At 39.5% G+C, this 23,224-nt stretch overlaps 1 protein-coding gene across 1 annotated transcript in view; it reads left to right on the top strand.

The window, feature by feature from the left end:
- The window catches only part of LOC106091808 (uncharacterized), a 194,169-nt gene that overhangs the window by 137,542 nt on the left and 33,403 nt on the right, over positions 1-23,224 (top strand). Inside the window, exon 4 of the mRNA XM_059360224.1 lies at positions 4,476-4,725. Coding sequence (XP_059216207.1) covers positions 4,476-4,725 — 250 coding nt within the window. The remainder of the gene's footprint in view (positions 1-4,475; positions 4,726-23,224) is intronic.

Below are 23,224 nucleotides of genomic sequence, written 5' to 3'. Positions count from 1 at the left end.
GCACAGTGGTTGGATATTATAACAAAACACGTCGCGAAAAATGTCATTCCAATTGGATATGAATTGCGCCCTCTAGGGGCTCAAGAAGTCAAGACCCAAGATCGGTTTATATCGCAGCTATATCAGGTTATCGACCGATTTGAACCATACTTGGCACAGTTGTTGAATATCATAACAAAACACGTCGTGCAAAATTTCATTCCAATCGGATATGAATTGCGACCTCTAGAGGCTCAAGAATCAAGACCCAAGATCGGTTTATATGGCAGCTATATCAGGTTATTGACTGATTTGAACCTAATTTAACACAATTGTTGGAAGTCATAACAAAACACCTCATGCAAAGTTTCAACTAAATTGGATAAGAATTGTAACCTCTAGTGGCTCAAGAAATCAAGACCCGAGATCGGTTTATATGGCAGCTATATCAGGTTATTGACCGATTTAAAACATTCTTAACACACTTGTTGAAAGTCGAAACAAAACGCTTCATGCAAAATTTCAGCCAAATCGGATGAGAATTGCGCCTTCTAGCTGCTCAAGAAGTCAATATGCAAGATCGGTTTATATGGCAGCTATATCAAAACATGGCCCGATTTAAAACCATACTTAGCGTAGTTGTTGAAATTGCTACCAAAACACTACGTGCAAAATTTTAGTAAAATCGGATAAGAATTGGGCCCTCTAGAGGCTCAAGAAGTCAAGACCCAAAATCGGTTTATATGACAGCTATATCAAAACATGGACCGACTTGGCCCATTTACAATTCCAACCGACCTACACTAATTAGAATTATTGGTGCAAAATTTCAAGCGGCTAGCTTTACTCCTTTGAAAGTTAGCGTGCTTTCGACAGACGGACGGACAGACGGACGGACACGGCTAGTTCGACTTAAAATGTCATGACGATCAAGAATATACAACTTTATGGGGTCTCAGACGAATATTTTGAGGAGTTACAAACGGAATGACGAAATTGGTATCCCCCCATCCTAGGGGTGGAGGGTATGAATATGAATTTGTGCTTGTTTGTCGGTTTGTTTGTTTGTTTGTTCGTGTGTTCCTTATAGACTCAAAAACGGCTGAACCGATTTTCTTGAAATTTTCACTGATGGTGCATAATGATCCCGTGGTGAAAATAGGATACTACATTTTTTGATATCCGAAGGGGGGTCGGACGCTCCCCCTTAACCTAATTTTCAGAAACGCCAGATCTCGGCAATGGGTGGTGCGATTTAAGCGAAATTTTGTGTGCTCCCTTATAGTATCCTAAAAACAAAAATTTTGTATCCAAATTTCGGATGGGGTACCTAGGGGACCGCCCCACCCCCAAAACCTACCAAATATTTATATATAGACCAATCACGACATATGGGACTCAAATGAAAGGTATTTAAGATTAGAAAATGTATCTGGTATCCAATTGTCGAACCAAGTGTTAGGGGGACCACCCCAACCCCCAAAACACGCCTAAATCGGGCATATTTACCGACCATGGCAATATGGGACTCAAATGAAAGGTATTTGCGAGTGGAATACAAACCTGATATCCAAATATGAGACCAAGTTTCTGGGGGTCCACCCCTTCCCCAAAACACCCCCCAAATAGGACTTATTAACTGACCATGGCAATATGGGGCTCAAATAAAAGCTATTTGAGTGTAGAAAACGAATCTGATATCCAAATGTGGGACCAAGTGTTTGGGGGGCCCCCTCCTCAAAAAAATGCCCCAAAGAGGACAAATTAACGAACATATCAATATGGGGCTCAAATAAAAAGTCTTTGGGAGTTAAGCACGAATCTGATAGCAATATTCTAAAAATATTCTGATATCAATATTCTAAAAGCTTCTTTGCGGCCACCCCATAACACCACCCAAATAGGAAGTATCTGCTGACCATTGCAATATGAGGCTCAAATAAGAGGTATTTTAGAGTAGGCCACGAACCTAATATTGGGTTGCCCAAAAAGTAATTGCTGATTTTTCATATAGTCGGCGTTGACAAATTTTAAGCATTAATCGAATTGGATCGTCATGTAACTGAGCGTGAGATAGGAGAGAAGTTAAATATACCAAAATCAACCGTTCATTATCACATAAAAAGTTTTGGACTGGTAAAAAAGCTTGATATTTGGGTACCACATATATTAAAAGAAATTCATTTAACAAACCGAATCAACGCTTGTGATATGCACCTTAAATGCAATAAATTCGATCCGTTTTTAAAACGAATCATAACTGGAGATGAAAAATGGATTGTTTACAACAACGTTAGTCGAAAACGATCATGGTCCAAGCATTGTGAACCAGCTCAACCAGGGTGTGGTATATTTTGAGCTGCTTCCAAGGAACCAAACGATTAATTCGGATGTTTACTGTCAACAATTGGACAAATTGAATACAGCCATCAAGGAGAAGCGACCAGAATTGGTCAATCGTAAAGGTGTCATATTCCACCAGGACAACGCTAGACCGCACACATCTTTGGTCACTCGCCAAAAACTGAGTGAGCTTGGCACCCCATGGTAAAACTTTCGGCAATGATGAGGCTATAAAATCGCACTTGGTTCAGTTTTTTGCAGATAAAGGCCAGAAGTTCTATGAGCGTGGAATACTAAATTTGCCAGGAAGTTGGCAAAAAGTTATCGAACAAAATGGCAATTATATATTTGATTAAAGTTCATTCTAAGTTTTATTAAAAATGCATTTACTTTCTTTTAAAAAATCCGCAATTACTTTTTAGGCAACCCAATATATATATTTTCAAGGCCTAGTCGCCGAGTGACCGCCCCATCCCCCAAACCGGTCATGTTTGCCGACTATGAAAATATGGAGCTCAAATGAAAGGTATTTAGGAGTAGATCACGAATCTGATATGAAAATTCGGAACCAACTTTCTAGGGGACGTCCCAACACCATAAAAACCTTCAAGTAGGACGTATTAGCTCGCCAAGACAATTGGGGTCTTGAAGACAGTAGAGCTCGATACTGATAGCTTTTAGGGTCCATACCCCAAACCGGACATATTTGCTGACTTTTGCAATAAGGGCTTAAAATGAAAGGTATTTGAGATTAGAAAACAAATTTGATATCCAATTTCGAGGCCAATGACAATATGGGGTTCAAATAAATGATGTATCGATACAAAAGAATAGAGATGTTGGTATATTTTCAGGGCAACATTTTTGGCCCTAAATCGGGCATATTTACCGATCCTGTCGGTGTGGGGCTCAAATGAAAGGTATTGGCAGGTAGAGCAAGAATTAATACCCATTTTCGGGATCAATTTTCCACCCTTTCCCAAAATACCCCACAACCAGCTATTTTTTACTGACCAACCGCAATATGGGGCTCAACTAAACGTATTTGGTAGTAGAATACGAGTTTAATATCCAAATTTAGGACCCTGTATTTAGGGCATCATCCCTTTGCCAAAATACCCCCAAAGGGAAAAAAATTTTCGACCATGCCAATATGTGGTTCAAATGAAAGGTATTTGAGATTAGAACACGAATTTGATAAACTATTTGGGGGCCATGTGTTTGGAGGACGCCTCATCCTGTAAACTCCTCTTAAGCCAAAGGCAATATGGGGTTTAAATAAATGGTAGTTAAGAAAAGACCACGATGCTGATATTTTTCAGGGCCAAGTATCTGGGGGACCACCTCTCGCCCGACAACACCACTAAATCAGACATCATGAGAATATCGGGCCGAAATGAAGTATTTTAATAATGGAGTATACCTTACATCCAATTTAAATTAGACGTAGACGAATAAACATCATATGGGATTCAGATAAAGGCACTAATATTGTTAAACTTTTAGTCAAGCGATATACTATTTTCGTAGCATGGTATTTCACTAAATGATCTTTAAATATCGAAAATAAATATTCCAAGGAAACTTTAGTTCCATATAAAGTAAAAGAAGGCGCAGCGGAGCGGGCCCGGGTCAGCTAGTAGTTCATATAATCTCTCTTCATCTCTAGAGACCCTACAAATCCGAATTATTTTTTCCATATCTTCAAAATAAATCAAATATAAGCTGAATAACTTAAAGTACATGTTTTCAGAATTCACGTAGGGATATTTGAGATTAGGCCTATGCCCGTTTTTACCTATTTAAAACTAATAAAGAAACTCATTGAAATCAGTGACCATGGAAAGAAAGCCATTTTGGCCACTCAGTTTTTGCTGTCTCTTCACCCAAGCATTTGTTATAAAGTTCGCCAAATGTAAATTTCTTTAAAATAAAGTCATTCTAATCCTACCATTTCATTCCACTTCCCCTTCTGTGTTCCACAATTTCCACTTGATTAAATCTTAATTATGCATAGCGACACAAATTTCAAATTAAGCAAAACATAAAAAAAACATTGCCTCAATAAAAACTTTATCTGAAATTATTCATTAGACAGACATTTTTTAAAGCAAATGTCCTTCTTTTTTCTTCTATCTATCTTTTCTACACAGTTGACAGTCGCCATTTAAAAGAATCTATAGAACGTGCTGAATTTTCATTGCAACTGGAATTGTGGTTTGCCGAGCAGAATGCCACAGCCACCAACTTAGCCTTGGCATCGACGCGTACACTGCAGCTAAATTTTCATCCAGGACGTGGCCTACACTATCATCTGCCGGTATTGTTTGATTATTTCCATTTGGCTGCCATCAGTGTGGGCATTCATGCCAGTTTGGTGGCATTACATCAGCCATACATCAAGTAAGTACAAATAGCAAGAGCAAGCCTATCTACACACACACACACATACACACACAACACAACACTCACCCAAAAACAGCATCTACAGCCAGTTAGGCAGTCAGACCTTGGTAGTTTTAACCACAAACAGAGGCGAGTTGTAAGGAAACAGAAAGCTCATTGCACACACACACATACAACCAAACTGGCATAGTCGGTCTATTCAATGCTCACTGCTTACTGGCACGCATCCCTGTCTGTTTCTGTGTATGTGTGCGAACATGTGCCATAGGATAACTTTAAGTAGAGCTTTTTGTCTGATACCTGGGTGACAACCATGATGGTGATAATGACTTTTGAGCTATCATCTTACCACACAATACTTAACGTCAGCCTCATGGATGTTGCCCTGCTTTGCCATCCCATGAAAATAAAGGTTAAGTGTGACTGCACATTGCACAGTGCTATCATTACATCAACGTAATGGGTAGAATTAATTATGCCAGCCGGTGTTTACATTACTGTGGGGGCAATTCAGAGAGCGATAGAGAGAGAGAGAGAGAGAGAGAGAGAGACGAGGTAATAATGAACATGTTACCAAGCCACATATGAAATGGGGGGAAAAATAGGTATCATGGCAACAAAGCAGAATACTGGTACAGAGATAAAAATCTCAAAAAATAGAAAAATATCCATACAACATTAACAAAAGTAACAAAAAGTGTTTACAAAATCTTATTTAAAAATAAAATTTTTACTAAACTTATATATAACCATTAAGGAAAGGCAAAAGTCGAGTGAAGCCGACTATATAATACCCTACACCACCAAGTATACGCAATACTTTTAATAGATAGCACTTATATCCAAAGTTAGTCAGACTTTAATTTTGCATACCTATTGAAATATCGAATAGAACCTTTTATACAATTTCCTTACGATGGTATGAAAATTGTGGCTTCTACAGCCTTAATAGTCGAAACGCATAAAAGATTTATATGGGAGTTTTATCTAAATCGATTTTGATGAAATTTTGCACACGTATTGGGATGTCAATTAAACCATCTCATGAAAAATTTTGTGTTGAAAGGCCATATCGGATGAAAAATTTATATGGGAGCTATATCTTAATCTCGACCGATTTTTATGAAATGTTTCACATATATGAGGACGTTGAATAAAACGGCCCATGCCAAATTTTGTAAAGATTGGACCAAAATTGTGGCTTCTGCAGCCTTAAAAGGCCATATCGGATGAAACATATATATGGGAGCTATATTTAAATCTGGACCGATTTCTATGGAACTTTGCACACAAATGAGGACGTTGAATAAAACGGCCCATGCCAAATTTTGTAAAGATCGGACCAAAATTGCGCCTGCTGCAGCCTTAAAAGGCCATATCGGATGAAAGATATATATGGGAGCTATATATAAATCTGATCCGATTATGATGAAATTTTGCACACATATTGGGACAACACAAAAAGCACTTTGTGCCAAGTTTTGAAAAGATCGGACTAACATTGTGTCTTCTAAAGACTTAATAGGTCAAATCGGACGAAAGTTATATATGGGAGCTATATCTAAATCTGAACCGATTTAGATGAAATTTTGCACAATTATTAAGACGCCACAAAAAGTACTTTGTGCCAAGTTTTGAAAAGATCGGACCAAAATTATGCCTTTTAAAGACTTAATACGTCAAATCGGACGAAAGTTATATATGGGAGCTATATCTAAATATGAACCGATTTAGATGAAATTTTGCACACATATTAAGACGTCACAAAAAGTATTTTGTGCCAAATTTGATAGAGATCGCACCAAAATTGTGGCTCCTACAGTTTTAAAAGGGCATATCGGCTGAAAGATATACATGGGAGCTATATCTAAATCTGGACCGATTTCAATAAAATTTGACACTTCGTGCCAAATTTTGTAAGGATTGGACTAACATTGTGGCTTCTACAGCTTTAAAAGGGCATATCGGATGAAAGATATACATGGGAGCTATATCTAAATCTGGACCGATTTTTTCATTTTTTTTCAAAATCGTTCGCCCGTGGACCAAAAAAGACAAAATTTTGTGAAAATCGGACAACAAATGCGACCTGTATCTTGATTACACGAATACATGGACAGACAGACAGGCGAACAGTCGGACAAAGCTTAATCGAATCGGGAAGTGATTCTAAGCCGATCTGTACACTTATCGATGGGTCTAGCTCTTCTCCTTCTTAGCGTTGCAAACAAATGCACAAATCTATAATACCCTGTACCACAGTGGTGGTGTAGGGAATAAAAATCAGTTTGTGTTTGTGTGTTCCTTATAGTCTCAGAAACGGCTGAACCGATTTTCTTGAAATTTACACAGATTGTGCGTTATGACCCCGTGGTAAAAATAGGGTACTTAATTGCTTGATATCCGAAGGGAGGAGGGGGGGCGGACCCTCCCCCTTACCCTAATTTTCAGAAACGTCCGATCTCGAAATGGGCGATTTAATCGAAATTTTATGTGCTCTCATATCGTACCCTAAAAATAAAAATTTGGGATCCAAATTTCGGATGAGGTACCTAGGGGGGCCGCCCCACCTTAAAACCTACCAAACATATATTTAGACCAATCACGACAATATGCGACTGAAATGAAAGGTATTTAGGATAAGAAAACGTATCTGATATCCAATTGTCGGACCAAGTGTTAGGGGACCACCCCAACCCCCAAAACACCCCTAAATAGGACATATTTACCGATTATGGCAATATGGGACTCAAAGTAAAGGTCTTTGCAAGTAGAATACTACTCGGATATCCAAATGTGGGACCAAGTTTCCGGGGGTTCACCCCTTCCCCAAAACCCTGCCCAAACAGGACTTATTTACTGACCATGGCAATATGGGGCTCAAATAAAAGGTATTTGAGTCTGATATCCAAATATGGGACCAAGTGTTTGGGGGACCGCCTCTCCCCAAAAACATCCCCCAAAGAGCACAAATTTGCGACCATAGCAATATTGGGTTCAAATGAAAGGTTTTTGGAATTAAAGCACAAATCCGATATCAATTTTCGGGAAAAAGTGTTTATAGGGCCACCCCACCCCCATAACACCACCCAAATAGAAAGTATTTGTTGACCTTTGCAATATGAGGCTCAAATAAGAGGTATTTTAGAGTAAAACACGAACCAAGTTTTTTCAGGACCAAGTTACTGAGTGGGCGTCCCTTCCCAGAAAGCACCTCCCAAATCGGTCATGTTTGGCGACTATGGGAATATGGGACTCAAATGAAAGGTATTTGAGAGTAGACCACAACATTCGGGACCAAACGTCCCACCCCCATAACAACCCCCAAAAAGGACGTATTTGCTCACCATGACAATTTGGCTCTTAAAGAGAGTAAAGCTCGATGTTGATAGTTTTTAAGGACCATACCCCAAACCGGACATATTTGCGGGCTTTTTCAATAAGGGGTTTAAGTAAATAGTATTTGAGATTAGAAAACGAATTTGTATTCCAATTTTGAGACCAATAGCAATATGGGGTTCAAATATATGAGAATAAAGCACGTTGCTGATATATTTTCAGGGCATAATGTTTGGGCGACCACCCCATTCCCCAATCTCCCCTAAATCGAGCATATTTACCGACCATGTCAATGTGGGGCTTAAATGAAAGGAATTGGGGTCCACTTTCAGGACCAATTTCTGGGGGACTACCCCTTTCCCAAAATACCCCACAAACAGCAATTTTTTACTGACCATCACAATATGGGACTCAAATAAAGGTATTTTGGGAGTAGAATACGATTTGATATCCTAATGTAGGACCTTGTATTTAGGACATCACCCCTTCCCTAAAACACCCCCCAAAGGGTAAATATTTTTCGATCAAGCCAATATGTGGCTCAAATGAAAGGAATTTGAGATTATAAAAAGAATTTGATAACCAATTTTGGGGCCATGTGTGTAAACTCCCCTTAAACCAATGGCAATATGGGGTTTAAATAAATGGTATTTGGGAGAATAGCACGATGCTGATATTTTTCAGGGCCAAGTGTCAGACATGAGAATATCGGGCTGAAATAAAGTATTTTAAGAATGGAGTACACCTTACATCCAAACTTAAATTCGTAGACCAATAAAGATCACATGGGATTCAGATAAAGGTACTTATATTGTTAAACTGTTTGTCAAGCGATATATTGGGTTGCCCAAAAAGTAATTGCGGATTTTTTAAAAGAAAGTAAATGCATTTTTAATAAAACTTAGAATGAACTTTAATCAAATATACTTTTTTTACACTTTTTTTCTAAAGCAAGCTAAAAGTAACAGCTGATAACTGACAGAAGAAAGAATGGAATTACAGAGTCACAAGCTGTGAAAAAATTTGTCAACGCCGACTATATGAAAAATCCGCAATTACTTTTTGGGCAACCCAATACTATTTTCGTAGCATGGTATTTCACTAAAAGCTCTTTGCATAAAGTAAAAGAAGGCGCATCGGAGCCGGCCCGGTTCAGCTAGTTTTTATAAAAATTAAGTTTTTGCAAAACTTGTATACCCTCATCTTTGAGTCGGTTTCTACGCCCTTTGCCCTTGTGTATAATCATCTGATTTAATATGTTTAAAAAAAAGGATATGCTCGTCGTGAGCAAGTACTATGGTTGCTGGGCAAAGCGGAACCCCAAAAGGAGGGATGTACTATTTCAGTTATTTCTATGATGCTTGATATGTTAACTTTAATGCCATGAAATGTTCATCTATTCATCATCAACGCCATAATGCACTCAGTGTGAAATTTTATTATAACCGCAACAATGCATTGCCTCATGCGCTGTCATTGCCACCGCCACCATCGTTGCCACCATAACAAAGGACAAAAATATTTTTTTTTTGCTTGTTCTTACAGACATTGTTGATGGCATTGTTTTGCAACCAAAAGTAATGACATTTGCTACAATGCTGCAGTATGAAGCGGGGAATGCATGAGAAATGTCATCATTTTTCAGATGCATTGCAACAGCAATTTATTTTAGAGCAAAAATAGAGTGAATACATTAGGCGGAGTGGTAAGGTGATAAGTTATAAAAAAAAAGTAAAAATGAGACCAAAAAAAAATATTCATTGAAATTTTGTGGGAAATTTTTTGGGAAATATTAAAAAAAACACTTAAAAATTTTTAAAAAATAAATTTTAAAAATTTTTAAATAAATTTTTAAAAATTGAAAAAGAATATATAAATTTTCATAAAAAGTTTTTCATAAAAATTACAAATAAAATGAAATTCAAGTTGTGTCTTCATAGAAATTTTCATTAAAATTTTGGCTTCAGAGAAAATTTTTTTAAAATCTTACCTTTAATGAAATCATTAGGTTAGGTTAGGTTGAAAAGAATTTAAATTAGCCATTGAGTGGAGCGGACGTGTTTTCATTTCGCTCCTCAAAGAAAATTTATCCGTATTTTGGAATAGGTACTAACTTTCACGAAAAAATTTTAAAGCCTTTTTGGAGTAGGCTGAAAATGAACTCCAAAGACCCAACAGATCGCAGCATGTTATCCTCCCCTCCTATAGGTGTGTGGCTGCCTTGGCACCTGTAGTCGAGAGTAATGCTTCAAGCGCCCAACTAGTCGTCAGACTAAAGACGGATAAACCAGAGGGATGCCCAGCTCGTTCCCAGCCTTTAAGTAAAGGTGCCGTTTCCGACTCGGATTCAGATAGCGACAGTGTCAATGAAACAGTCATCACAGCCGAATCGAGAGATGAAGGCAGCGGGATGAAGGCAGCGAGATGCCAGCAGCGGGATGACGGCAGCGGGATGAAACCAGAGGGATGCACAGCTCTTTCCCAGCCTTTAAGTAAAGGTGGCGTTTCCGACTCGTATTCAGACAGTGACAGTGTCAATGAAACAATCCTCGCAGCCGAATCGAGAGATGAAGGCAGCGGGATGGCGGCAGCGGAATAAAGCCAGAGGGATGCACAGCTCTTTCCCAGCCTTTAAGTAAAGGTGCCGTTTCCGACTCGGATTCAGACAGCGACAGTGTCAATGAAACAGTCATCGCAGCCGAATCGAGAGATGAAAGCAGCGGGATGACGGCAGCGGGAGGAAGGCAGAGGGATGCACAGCTCGTTCCCAGCCTTTAAGTAAAGGTGGCGTTGCCGACTCGGATTCAGACAACGACAGTGTCAATGAAACAGTCATCGCAGTCGAATCGAGAGATGAAGGCAGCGGGATGACGGCAGCGGGATGAAGGCAGGGGGATGCCAGCAGCGGGATGACGGCATCGGGATGAAACCAGAGGGATACACAGCTCTTTCCCAACCTTTAAGTAAAGCTGGCGTTTCCGACTCGGATTCAGACAGCGACAGTGTCAATGAAACAGTCATCGCAGCCGAATCGAGAGATGAAGGCAACGGGATGACGGCAGCGGAATGAAACCAGAGGGATGCACAGCTCGTTCCCAGCCTTTAAGTAAAGGTGGCGTTTCTGACTCGAATTCAGACAGCGATAGTGTCAATGAAACAGTCATCGCAGCCGAATCGAGAGATGAAGGCAGCGGGATGACGGCAGTGTTTAGCGATGGCTTTGCTAAGCTCACAAGCAGACCGGAAAGGCAATCCAGGGCACGACGAAGGAGACAGAGGAGTATGTACCGGCAACGCAATCGGGCGAAAGTGCAGGATGCTGGAAGGGATAGAACTGAAATTCTACGCACTTCTGCGAAAGCTGGAAAAAGAATGAGATCACCCGAAGAGCATAACATACTGAAGAAGAAAAAGAGCTCCTTGCTTTCAAGTACTCTGGGAAGACCAGATGGAGACACCAGACAATGTCCTGTGGAGGGAGACAAAATCGGAACAGGCACGAAGGAAGCACGCACGGCCTCTGAGTCGTCATGGAGAACTGTGACTCCCAAAAGGATGCCACAGCCATTACGGAAGGGAAAGATGGTCGCTGAGAGAGGTAAGGAGCCGCCCTCTTACGCCGGAGTGGCAAGGAAGCACAACAGAGATGAGACAACTTATGCAGTCATCGATATCCGCTGTGCATTCGGTGGGATTCCTCAAGATCATCGGTCCCAGGTGAGGCATTTGGTAAACGATTGGGTTATCAAACCTGTATTGAACTCTGAAGGGAGTTCACTCATACGAATTATAAGTTGTGAGTAAAGAGGGAACATCTTAACGCTGCGTTTTGCGTATTCACACCGTCAAAAATCTCGTTAGAAGTATCCACACTCCCTGGGGCGCAAAGCTCGACCTTGTGAGAAAAATGGACATCACACAGCTAACTAAAGCGACGGTCTTCCTCAAGGGTGTCGGGGGCGGAAGTAGTGATGCAAATGCAAATGTTTGCCCTGAACATTCCACTAAGGAACAGGGGCAAACTTCTCACATATATGAATGAGTGCAGGCCGATTTAAGTTCTAAGCTCAATGATAAGGGGCCTCCTTTTTATAGCCGAGTCCGAATGGCGTGCCGCAGTGCGACACCTCTTTGGAGAGAAGTTTTACATGGCATAGTAACTCACAAATGTTTGTCTTCTCGAACTTGAAAAAGACGGTCATGGCTCCTTAGTACGCCATGCCTTTAGACTTAGCCAAACTTGTTACGGAGACTTGTTGTTGTGTGTGTGTTGTGTTGTTGTTACGGAGACTCAATGCCCACCACAAGAAGAGTTCCTCCTTTGCCTCCCTGTGGAAAACCTCTCATTTCTCCAAGGCCAACTCCTGTTTTTTTTTTGTTTAAGACTTCCATCATGAGTTCCGGAGGCCACCGTAGCACAGAGGTTAGCATGTCCGCCCATGACGCTGAACGCCTGGGTTCGAATCCTGGCGAGACCATCAGAAAAAATGTTAGCGGTGCTTCTCCCCTCCTAATGCTGGAAACATTTGTGAGATACTATGCCATGTAAAACTTCTCTCCAAAGAGGTGTCGCACTGCGGCACACCATTCGGACTCGGCTATAAAAAGGGGGCCCGTTATCATTGAGCTTAACCATAAATCGGACTGCACACAGTGATATGTAAGAAGTTTGCCTCTGTTCCTTGGTGGAATGTTAATGGGAAAAATTTGCATTTGCATTACATCGACCCGAAAGGCTTCGGGTTAACCAAACCGAAAACATTAACATTTTTGTTTATCGTTCCGCCCTAATATCCACACATGACACTCGCTACTTATGTTGTTGCACATATGTTAAAGTAGTAAAAATAATTTTCATTTATGAAATATCATTTGCAACTCATTAAAATTATGCACTACTTCTATATGAGGTACCATCACAAGCACATGTGGGTGAGTGTTTTTTATCCTTTTTTGGCTTCGAACAATAAATCAAAAATGAATCCTTACACAATGGGTGTCTTTTGTTGTGAAAGTGTTACCAAAAGGGGTGTCAAACGCTTTTTTGTTGCTTTGAAATTTTGTTCGTTTTTTTTTGTTTTTGTAACACCAACTTTACGTTTATTCGCATTTTTGTGGGATGTTTTTGTGTGGCTTTACACTTTGCAAACTTAAATGCTCTGAAAAAAAAGTTCAAAGAAATTTTTACTATGTGCTGCATTCTATTCAGCTTTGTTTATTTTTGTGCAGTAGTGAAAAACGGAAGTTCTTTTGAAAAGTTCACTGAGCGCAAACCATAAAATAGAACTACAAAGAAAAAAAGAAATAAGTGCAAATTTTTTTTTTTGTTTTATTGAGTGAGTGGCCAGGCATAGTTTATTTATGTTTTGTCGTAATGGGAGAACTTAAATGTTAAATACTTTCATTTGTAAAACATGTGTGTGATTAGATGATTCAATGTGATTTTTTGATATTGTAGAAAGAAAAAAACTATACAATTTCATGAAATTTCGTCCTTAGAGAAAATTTCATTAAATTTAATTTTATGATATTTTTTATTAAAATTTTGTATTTAGAGAAAGTCTCATTGAAATTTTGTCTTTAGTAAAATTTCATTGAAATTTTGTCTTTAGTAAAATTCCATTGAAATTTTGTCTTTAGTAAAATTCCATTGAAATCTTGCCTTTCGTAAAATTTTATTGAAATTTTGTCTTTAGTAAAATTTCATTGAAATTTTGTCTTTAGTAAAATTTCATTGAAATTTCTTTGGAAAAAATTTTATTTTCAAATTTTGGTTGGTTAACTTTCGTATTCTATTCAAAAATACCTTTCAATGTATTCAAATATTGTCCGTTCGGTCTACTTTTGAACTTGGGTGGACTTTTTGGCGCTACGTAATAACCTCCAATGACAAAAAAACACCAACCCCAAAGCGAAAATGAAATAACCCATGAATAAACAAGTAAAAAGGCGTTAAATTCGCCGTGCCGAACTTTGGATACCCACCACCTCGGGTGAATATGTAAACCACCTTTCGCCATAAACCGGTGAAAATGCATAATTTATGCCCCCATAGCAACTATATCGAAATATGGTCCGATTTGGTCCAAATTCGGCACGCACATTGATTGGTGTAATAAGTACAAATAATTGTTCAATTTTGTAGAACAAAATATTGGTCTTTTTGGTAGCTGTATCCAAATATACACCGATCTGAACCATATACGAAACGGATGTCGAAAAGCCTAACAAAAGTCACTGTGTCAAATTTCAGCGAAATTGGATTATAAATAAGCCTTTTATGGGTCCAAGACTTCAAATCGAGAGATCGGTCTATATGGCAGCTATATACAAATCTGAACCGATCTGGGCCAAATTAAAAAGGAATGTCGAAAGGTTTAACAAAAGTCGCTATGCCAAATTTCCGCGAAATCGGATTATAAATGCGCCTATTATGGACCCAAAACCTTAAATCGAGAAATCGGTCTATATGGTAGCTATATCCAAATCTGGACCGATCTGTGCCATATTGCAGAAGTATGTCGAGGGGCTTAACACAACTCACTGTCCCAAATGTCGGCGACATCGGACAATAAATGCGCCTTTTATGGGCCCAAAACCTTATATCGAGAGATCGGTCTATATGGCAGCTATATACAAATCTAAACCGATCTGGGCCAAATTGAAGAGGGATATCGAAGGGCCTAATACAACTCATTGTCCCAAATTTCGGCGCTATCGCACAATAAATGCGCCTTTTATGGGCCCAAATCTTTAAATCGAGAGATCGGTCTATATGGCAGCTATATCCAAATCTGAACCGAACTGAGTCAAATTGAAGAGGTATGTCGAAAGGCCTAACAAAAGTCACTGTGCCAAATTTCAGCGAAATGGGACAATAAATGCGCCTTTTATGGACCCAAGACCTTAAATCGAAAGATCGGTATATATGGCAGCTATATCCAAAACTGGACCGATCTGGGCCAAATTGAAGAAGAATATCGAAGGCGCTAACATAACTTACTGTGCCAAAATTCGGCGAAATCGGACAGTATATGCGCCTTTTATGAGCCAAAAGCCCTTTCGGCGACATCGGACAATAAATGCGACCTTTATGAGCCCGAAACCTTAAACCGAGAGATAGGTCCATATGACAGCTATATCTAAATCTGGACCGATCTGGTCCAAATTGAAGAAGAATGTCGAAGGGCCTAACACAACTCACTGTCCCAAATTTCGGCGACATCGGATAACAAATGCGGCTTTTATGGGCAGAAAACCTTAAGTCAAGAGATCGGTCTATGTGACAGCTATACGGCTGAATGATTTTCTTGAAATTTTCAGGGATGGTGCATAATGATCAGGTGGGGTGAAAATCGGGCACTACATTTGTTTGATATCTGAAGAGGGGGCGGCGCCTCCCCCTTGCCCTTATTTTCAGAAACGCCAGATTTCGGTGATGGGTGGTGCAATTTAAGCGACATTTTGTGTGCTCTCTTATAGTCACCTAAAAATAAAAAAGTGGTATATTTCCATATTTTGGATGGGATACCTAGGGGGGGACGCCCCACCCCCAAAACCTACCAAAGAATATATAGAGCAATCACGACAATATGGGGCTCAAATGAAAGGTATTTAAGAATAGAAAACGTGTCTGATATTCAATTGTCGGACGAAGTGTTTGGGGGACCAACCCAATCCCCAAAACACCCCTAAATCGGACATATTTACCGACCATGGCAATATTGGACTAAAATGAAAGGTATTTGCGAGTAGAATACGAATCTAATCTCCAAATTTGGGACCACGTTTCTGGCGGTCCACCCCTTCCCCAAAACTCCCCCAAACAGGATTTATTTACTGACCATGGGAATATGGGGCTTAAATAAAAGGTATTTGAGTGTAGAATTCGAATCTGATATCCAAATTTGGGACCAAGCGTTTGGGGGCCGCCACTTTCCAAAAATATCCCTCAAAGGGGACACATTTACGACCATAGCAATATGGGGCTCAAATCAAAGGTCTTCGGGTGTAAAGCACGAATCTGATATCAATATTCGGAAAAAGTGTCTATGGGGCCACCCCACCCCCACAACACCACCCAAATAGGAAATATTTGCTGATAATTGCAATATGAGGCTCAAATAAGACGGTTTTTAAAGTGGAACACGACTCCGATATATATTTGCAAGGCCAACTCACTGAGTGGCCGCCCATCCCCCAAAACACCCCCCCAATCCGGTCATGTTTGCCGACTATGGAAATATGGGGCTCAAATTAAAGGTATTTGGTAGTAGACCACGTATCTGATATCAACATTAGGGACCAACTGTCTAGGGGACGTCCCACCACCATAACAACCCCCAAATAGCACGTATTTGCTCACCAAGACAATTTGGGTCGTAAAGAGAGTGGAACTAAATATTTATAGTTTTTAGGGCCAATACCTCAAACCGGACATATTTGCTGACTTTTGCAATAAGGAGTTTAAATGAGATTAGCAAACGAATTTGATATCCAATTTTGAGGTCAATGGCAATATGAGGTTCAAATAAATGATATATAGATATATGAGAATAGAGCACGTTGCTGATATATTTTCCGGGCTTAGTGATTTGATATCCAAATGTAGGACCATGTATTTAGGACATCACACCTTCTCCAAAACACCCCCCAAAGGGTACAAATTGTTCGACCATGCCAATATGTGGCTCAAATGAAAGGTATTTGAGATTAGAAAACGAATTTGATAACCTTTTTTTGGGCCATGTGTTTGGGGGACGCCTCATCCTGTAAACTCCTCTTAAGCCAATGACAATATGGGGTTTAAATAAATGGTATTTGAGAGAAGAGCACGATGCTGGGGGACCACCAAGTAACTGGGGGACCACCTCTCCCCCGAAAACACCACAAAATCAGACATCATGAGAATGTCAGGCTGAAATGATGTATTTCAAGAATGGAGTACACCTTACATCTAAACATAAATTCGTAGACCAATAAAGATCATATGAGATTCAGATAAAGGCACTTATATTGTTATACTGTTAGTCAAGTTTTCATGGTATTACACTAAAAGATCTTTAATCTGATCGAAAATAAATATTCCAAGGAATCTTTTGTTCCATATTTGTTCCATATAAAGTAAAAGAAGGCGCAGCAGAGCGGGCCCGGGTCAGCTAGTATATATATATATATAACTCTCGACATTTCACCAGTAATGTCGAGAGTTATAAAAAAGAGAATCGGTTTACAAATGACCATTTCATTGCATTATTACTGCAAATCGGACAACCATATATATGGGAGCTATATCCAAATCTTAACCGATTTCTATGAAATTCACCAGTAATGTCGAAAGCCATAACAAAAGTCTTCGTGCCAAATTTCGAGAGAATCGGTTTACAAACTACCATTTTATTGCATTATCACTGCAAGTCGGACGAACATATATATGGAAGCTATAACCAAATCTGAACCGATTTTTTCGAATTTTAATAGGCTTCGTCTCTAGGCCGAAAAACATGACCGTACCAAATATGTAGACGATCGGATGAAAATTGCAACCTGTACTTTGTACACAAATTTACAGTTACGCCCTCTATAGGCTCAATGTGTCGTAAAGGATACATTCAGTATCCACCACCATAGGATGGGGGTATACTACTATAGTCATTCCGTTTGTAATACCTCGAAATATTGATCTAGGACCCCAAAAAGTATATATATTCTTGATCGTCACGACATCCTGAGTCGATCTAGCCATGTCCGTCCGTCCGTCTGTCGAAATCACGTCGAACGCGTAAAGCTAACCACTTGAAATTTTGCACAGATACTTAATATTGACGTAGGTTGTTGGGGATTGCAAATGGGCCATATAGGTTCAGATTTGGATAAAGCTCCCATATAAACCGATCTCCCGATATGACTTCTTGAGCCCCTGGAAGCTTCAAATTGCACCCAATCGGTTCAAATCGGTAAAGAACCTGATATAGCTCCCATATCTCCCGACTCAATTTTTGTCCAACTTGGCAAAAATTTTTGCACATAGCGTTCCTATATGATTTCCAACAACTGTGATAAGTACGGTTCAAATCGGTAAAGAACCTGATATAGCTCCCATATAAACTGATCACCCGATTTAACTTCTTGAGCCACTGGAAGTCTAATTTTTTGTCCGATTTGGCTGAAATTTTGCACATAGTGTTCTGTTCTGTCCTGTTATGACTCCCAACAACTGTGTCATGTACGGTCCAAATCGGTCTAGAACCTGATATAGCTCCCATATAAACCGATCTCCCGATTTGACTTCTTGAGCCCCTAGAAGGCGCATTTTTGTCCAATTTGGCTGAAATTTTGCACATAGTGTTCTGTTGTGACTTTCAACAACTGTGCCAAGTACCTTCTAAATCGGTTAAGAATTTGATATAGCCCCCATATAAACCGATCTCCGGATTTGACTTCTTGAGCCCCTAGAAATCCAAATTTTCATCCGATTTAGCTTTGCATAGTGTTCTGTTTTGTGGCCCTTAACAACTGTGCCAAGTACCGACTAAATCGGTCAAGAACCTGATATAGCTCCCATATAAGCCGATCTCCCAATTTGACTTTTTGAGCCCCTAGAAGGCGCAATTTTTGCCCAATTTGGTTGAAATTTTGTACAAAGTGTTCCGTTATGACTCTCAAAAACTGTGCCCAGTATGGTCCAAATCGGTCTATAACGGAAAGAACTCCTACTGTTTAGCGGAATCCATGGTGGTGGGTTCCCAAGATTCGGCCCGGCCGAACTTAGCACGCTTTTACTTGTTTTTATTATTGCAAAAAAATTAACTTTACCGATAGTATCGATAGGAAAAATTTCAATCGATATTCAGACAAAAATATAAAATATCGATAGTGCAATCGATATTTTGCCAGCTCTACCACAATATGGCCCCGGCGAATACCTTGACATCTATGTCTGTTATTATCCTCATCCAACGTAACCTAATCTAGAAGCTTGAACTGTTGAAACGCCCTCTACAGATCATATTGCACACTAATTGCAATTGAATCTTTCCAACAATCGTTTAACCTTATTTTCAACTTTTGATAATTAAAAAGTTTTTAACTTCAATAACAATTAGTCACTCTTGCGCAAACCCTCCTTACTCGCACATGCCCATCCATATTCCTGAGATGGTCGTAGCCATAAATCCAAACAGCTTCGATAGAAGACAAATAAAAACTTTTCACAATATGACAAGAAAAAAAAAACTGAATCTGAAACTTAAGCGAGCGACAAAGATTTATGGGTTTGTGGGTGTATAATCCATGAAGCTGTGGCAAACACACCTTGTTGCTTGTTGAAGTCCTCGTCTATTTTTTCTATTTTTCGCTGTTGTTGCTGTGAAAAGTTATAGCTGCGGGTGTTTTTACCATCGATTTTCGTTGTCAATTGCTTGATTGCGCAACAGGATGCAATGCTGGGTCATATTTCACAAGGCAAAAAAAAGCGAAAAATCAAAAACCAGTAGGTGAAGAATAAATGGAGGGTAAAGTCGACTACAAGCTGGCATATAGCAAAGACAAAAACCATTTTGTACCTAACGCCATAAGCATATTTTTATACCCACCACCGAAGGATGGGGGTATATTCATTTTGTCATTCCGTTTGCAACACATCGAAATATCCATTTCCGACCCTATAAAGTATATATATTCTTGATCAGCGTAAAAATCTAAGACGATCTAGACATGTCCGTCCGTCTGTCCGTCTGTCTGTTGAAATCACGCTACAGTCTTTAAAAATAGAGATATTGAGCTGAAATTTTGCACAGATTCTTTTTTTGTCCATAAGCAGGTTAAGTTCGAAGATGGGCTATATCGGACTATATCTTGATATAGCCCCCATATAGACCGATCGGCCGATTTAGGGTCTTAGGCCCATGAAAGCCACATTTATTATCCGATTTTGCTGAAACTTGAGACAGTGAGTTGCGTTGGGCCCTTCGACATCCTTCGTTAATTTGGCCCAGATCGGTCTAAATTTGGATATAGCTGCCATAATGACCGATCCGCCGATTTAGGGTCTTAGGCCCATAAAAGCCACATTTATTATCCGATTTAGCTGAAATTTGGGACAGTTAGTTGCGTTGAGCCCTTCGATATTCTTCGTCAATTTGGCCCAGGTCGGTCCAGATTTGGATATAGCTGCCATATAGACCGATCCTCCGATTTGTGGTCTTAGGACCATAAAAGCCACATTTATTATCCGATTTTGCTGAAATTTGGGACAGTGAGTTGCGTTGAGCCCTTCGATATTCTTCGTCAATTTGGCCCAGATCGGTCCATATTTGAATATAGCTGTCATATAAACTGATCCTCCGATTTATGGTCTTAGGCCCATAAAAGCCACATTTATTATCCGATTTTGCTGAAATTTGGGACAGTGAGTTGCGTTGAGCCCTTCGACATCCTTCGTCAATTTGGCCCAGATCGGTCCAAATTTGAATATAGCTGCCATATAGACCGATCCTCCGATTTATGGTCTTAGGACCATGAAAGCCACATTTATTATCCGATTTTGCTGAAATTTGGGACAGTGAGTTGCGTTGAGCCCTTCGACATCCTTCGTCAATTTGGCCCAGATCGGTCCAAATTTGAATATAGCTGCCATATAGCCGATCCTCCGATTTATGGTCTTAGGACCATAAAAGCCACATTAATTATCCGATTTTGCTGAAATTTGGGACAGTGAGTTGCCTAAGGCCCTTCAAAATCTTTTTTCTATTTGGCCCTGATCGGTTCAGATTTGGATATAGCTGCCATATAGACCGGTCTCTCGATTTAAGGTTTTGGGCCCATAAAAAGCGCATTTATTGTCCGATGTCGTCGAAATTTGGGACAATGAATTGTGTTGGGGCCCTTCGATATTTGCCTTCAATTTGGCTCAGATCGGTCCAGATTTGGATAAAGCTGCTATATAGACCGATCTCTCGGTTGAACAATGACTTGTACTTATAAGCATTTGGTCTAAATCGGATGATATCTATAGAGCTGCTATGGGGCAAAAGGTATGCATTTTTCACTGGATTTTGACGAAATGTGGTTCACATATATACCCGAGGTGGTGGGTATCCAAAGTTCGGCCCGCCCAAACTTAACGACTTCTTGTTTTAACTACTTATGAAGTGTTTAAAACTGTTAATCATGGTAATCATCTAAGACGATTTCATTAAATTCTGATAAAAATTTCGCTTTGGTTCCTCAAGTAGTCAAATCGAAAGATCATGACAATATAATGATGTAATTTGAAGTAGCCTCTATTTCAAACTTATTCAGCTTATGGACAAATAGGTTAAAGCGTGCTAACTTCGACCGGGCCGAATCTTGGCAACCCACCATCATGGATTCTGCTAAAAATTTATACTAACTAAATTTAGTTGAAGGGTATAGTTTTGTTCCACACACCAAACTTCTATCAAACCAGTAAAAATTAAAGATTCTAGGAACCGAACAAGGATAATCGAGAGATCGGTTCATATAGAAGCAATATCATGCACAATTTTAGCCAAATCAGACAAAGATTGTGGCTTCCAGAGGCTCAAGAAGTCTCATCGGGAGATCGGTTTATATGGGAGCTATATCAGCTTAAAGACCGATTTGAACTGTATTAGACGGGGTTCAGCCAAATCGGACAAAAATTATGGCTTCGGGGGTTAAAGAAGTCAAATCGGTTTATATGGGAGCTATATCAGGTTAAGGACCGTACTTGGCACAGTTGTTGGAAGTCATTAACGAACACATTATGCAAAATTTGGGCCAAATCGGACAACAATTGTGTCTTCTAGGGGCTCAAGATGTCAAATCGGGAGTTCTGTTTATATGGGAGCTACATCAGGTTATAGACCGATTTGGAACGTACTTGGCACAGTTGTTAGAAGCCGTAATAAAACACCGCATACAAAATTGTAGCCAAATCAAATAAAAATTGCGGCTTCCAGAGGCTCAAGAAGTCAAGTCGGGAGATCGGTTTATATGGGAGCTATATCCAAATCTGAACTGATATGGTCCATTTGCAATCCCCCACAACCTACATCAATAGTTAGTATCTGTGCAAAATTTTAACCGGCTAGCTTAACGCGTTTGACTGCTATCGTGATTTCGAAAGACAGACGGACGGACATGGCTAGATCGGCACCGAATGTCGCAATTTTTGTTCAATTTGGATAAAATTTGGCAGATAGTGTTCTGTTGTGATTTCCAACAACTGTGCCAAATACGATCCAAATCGGTATATAAACTGATATAGCTCCCATATAAACCGATCTCCCGATTTGTCTTCTTGAGTCATTGCAAGCCGCATTTTTTCCCCTATTTGGCTGAAATTTTACATGCGGTGTTCTGTTAGGACTTCCAACAAATGTGCTAAGTACGATCCAAAGCAGTCTTTATTCTGATATTGCTCCCCATGCACTACTGTAGGGTATTCCCACTACAGCAAACAAAATTGCAAATGTCCAGTTGAATTTCCTTTTTTTTTTCTTAGCTACACAGAAACTTTCGATTTCAGCAAGACTTCAGACATTTGTCAACAATCTCATGCAAGTGACACACATCCATGTGGCTTTTTGCTGACTTAACTTTGACTTTAACTTACTCAAACAGTATGTAATGGACAAGTAGAGCAATGTAACATAATTTAAAAAACACCTTATGGCTATTTGGTAATAGCAACATCAATAGCCCCACAAAATATCTCTGGGCAGTGAAATGTTTAAACTTAAATTGAAAACCCCCCCAAGAATAGCAATAAATTGATGATTATGGTAAACATTAAATGAATTTATGATTATTAGACCTTTTCTATTGACAAAATCTTACAAATTGCTATAGGCAAATCCGCCAGCCATTGGCAACAATTCCAAGAAATCGAACAACACGCGCCACTTTATTTAGCCAGTCTCAATACCATGGTGCCAGGTTGACACTCTCAGAATTTCTTATTTAGATACAACTACAAGACTGGAGTTTCGTTCGCTAATTGTGACATTGTGATTGACATTTAATTATTTAAAATTGAAGATATAACCAATTAAGATGCCTGTCAATATTAAATGAGTTAACAAACTCGAGTTTTAGTCTGTTGAAAAATCAAATAAGAATGGAATTCTTTGTAACCAGAATTTAAATCCCT

This window comes from Stomoxys calcitrans, chromosome 1, assembly GCF_963082655.1.
Source record: "Stomoxys calcitrans chromosome 1, idStoCalc2.1, whole genome shotgun sequence".
Lineage (NCBI taxonomy): Eukaryota > Metazoa > Arthropoda > Insecta > Diptera > Muscidae > Stomoxys > Stomoxys calcitrans.
The sequence above is the reverse complement of the archived record's forward strand: the minus strand, read 5'-3'. Positions and strand labels throughout refer to the sequence as shown.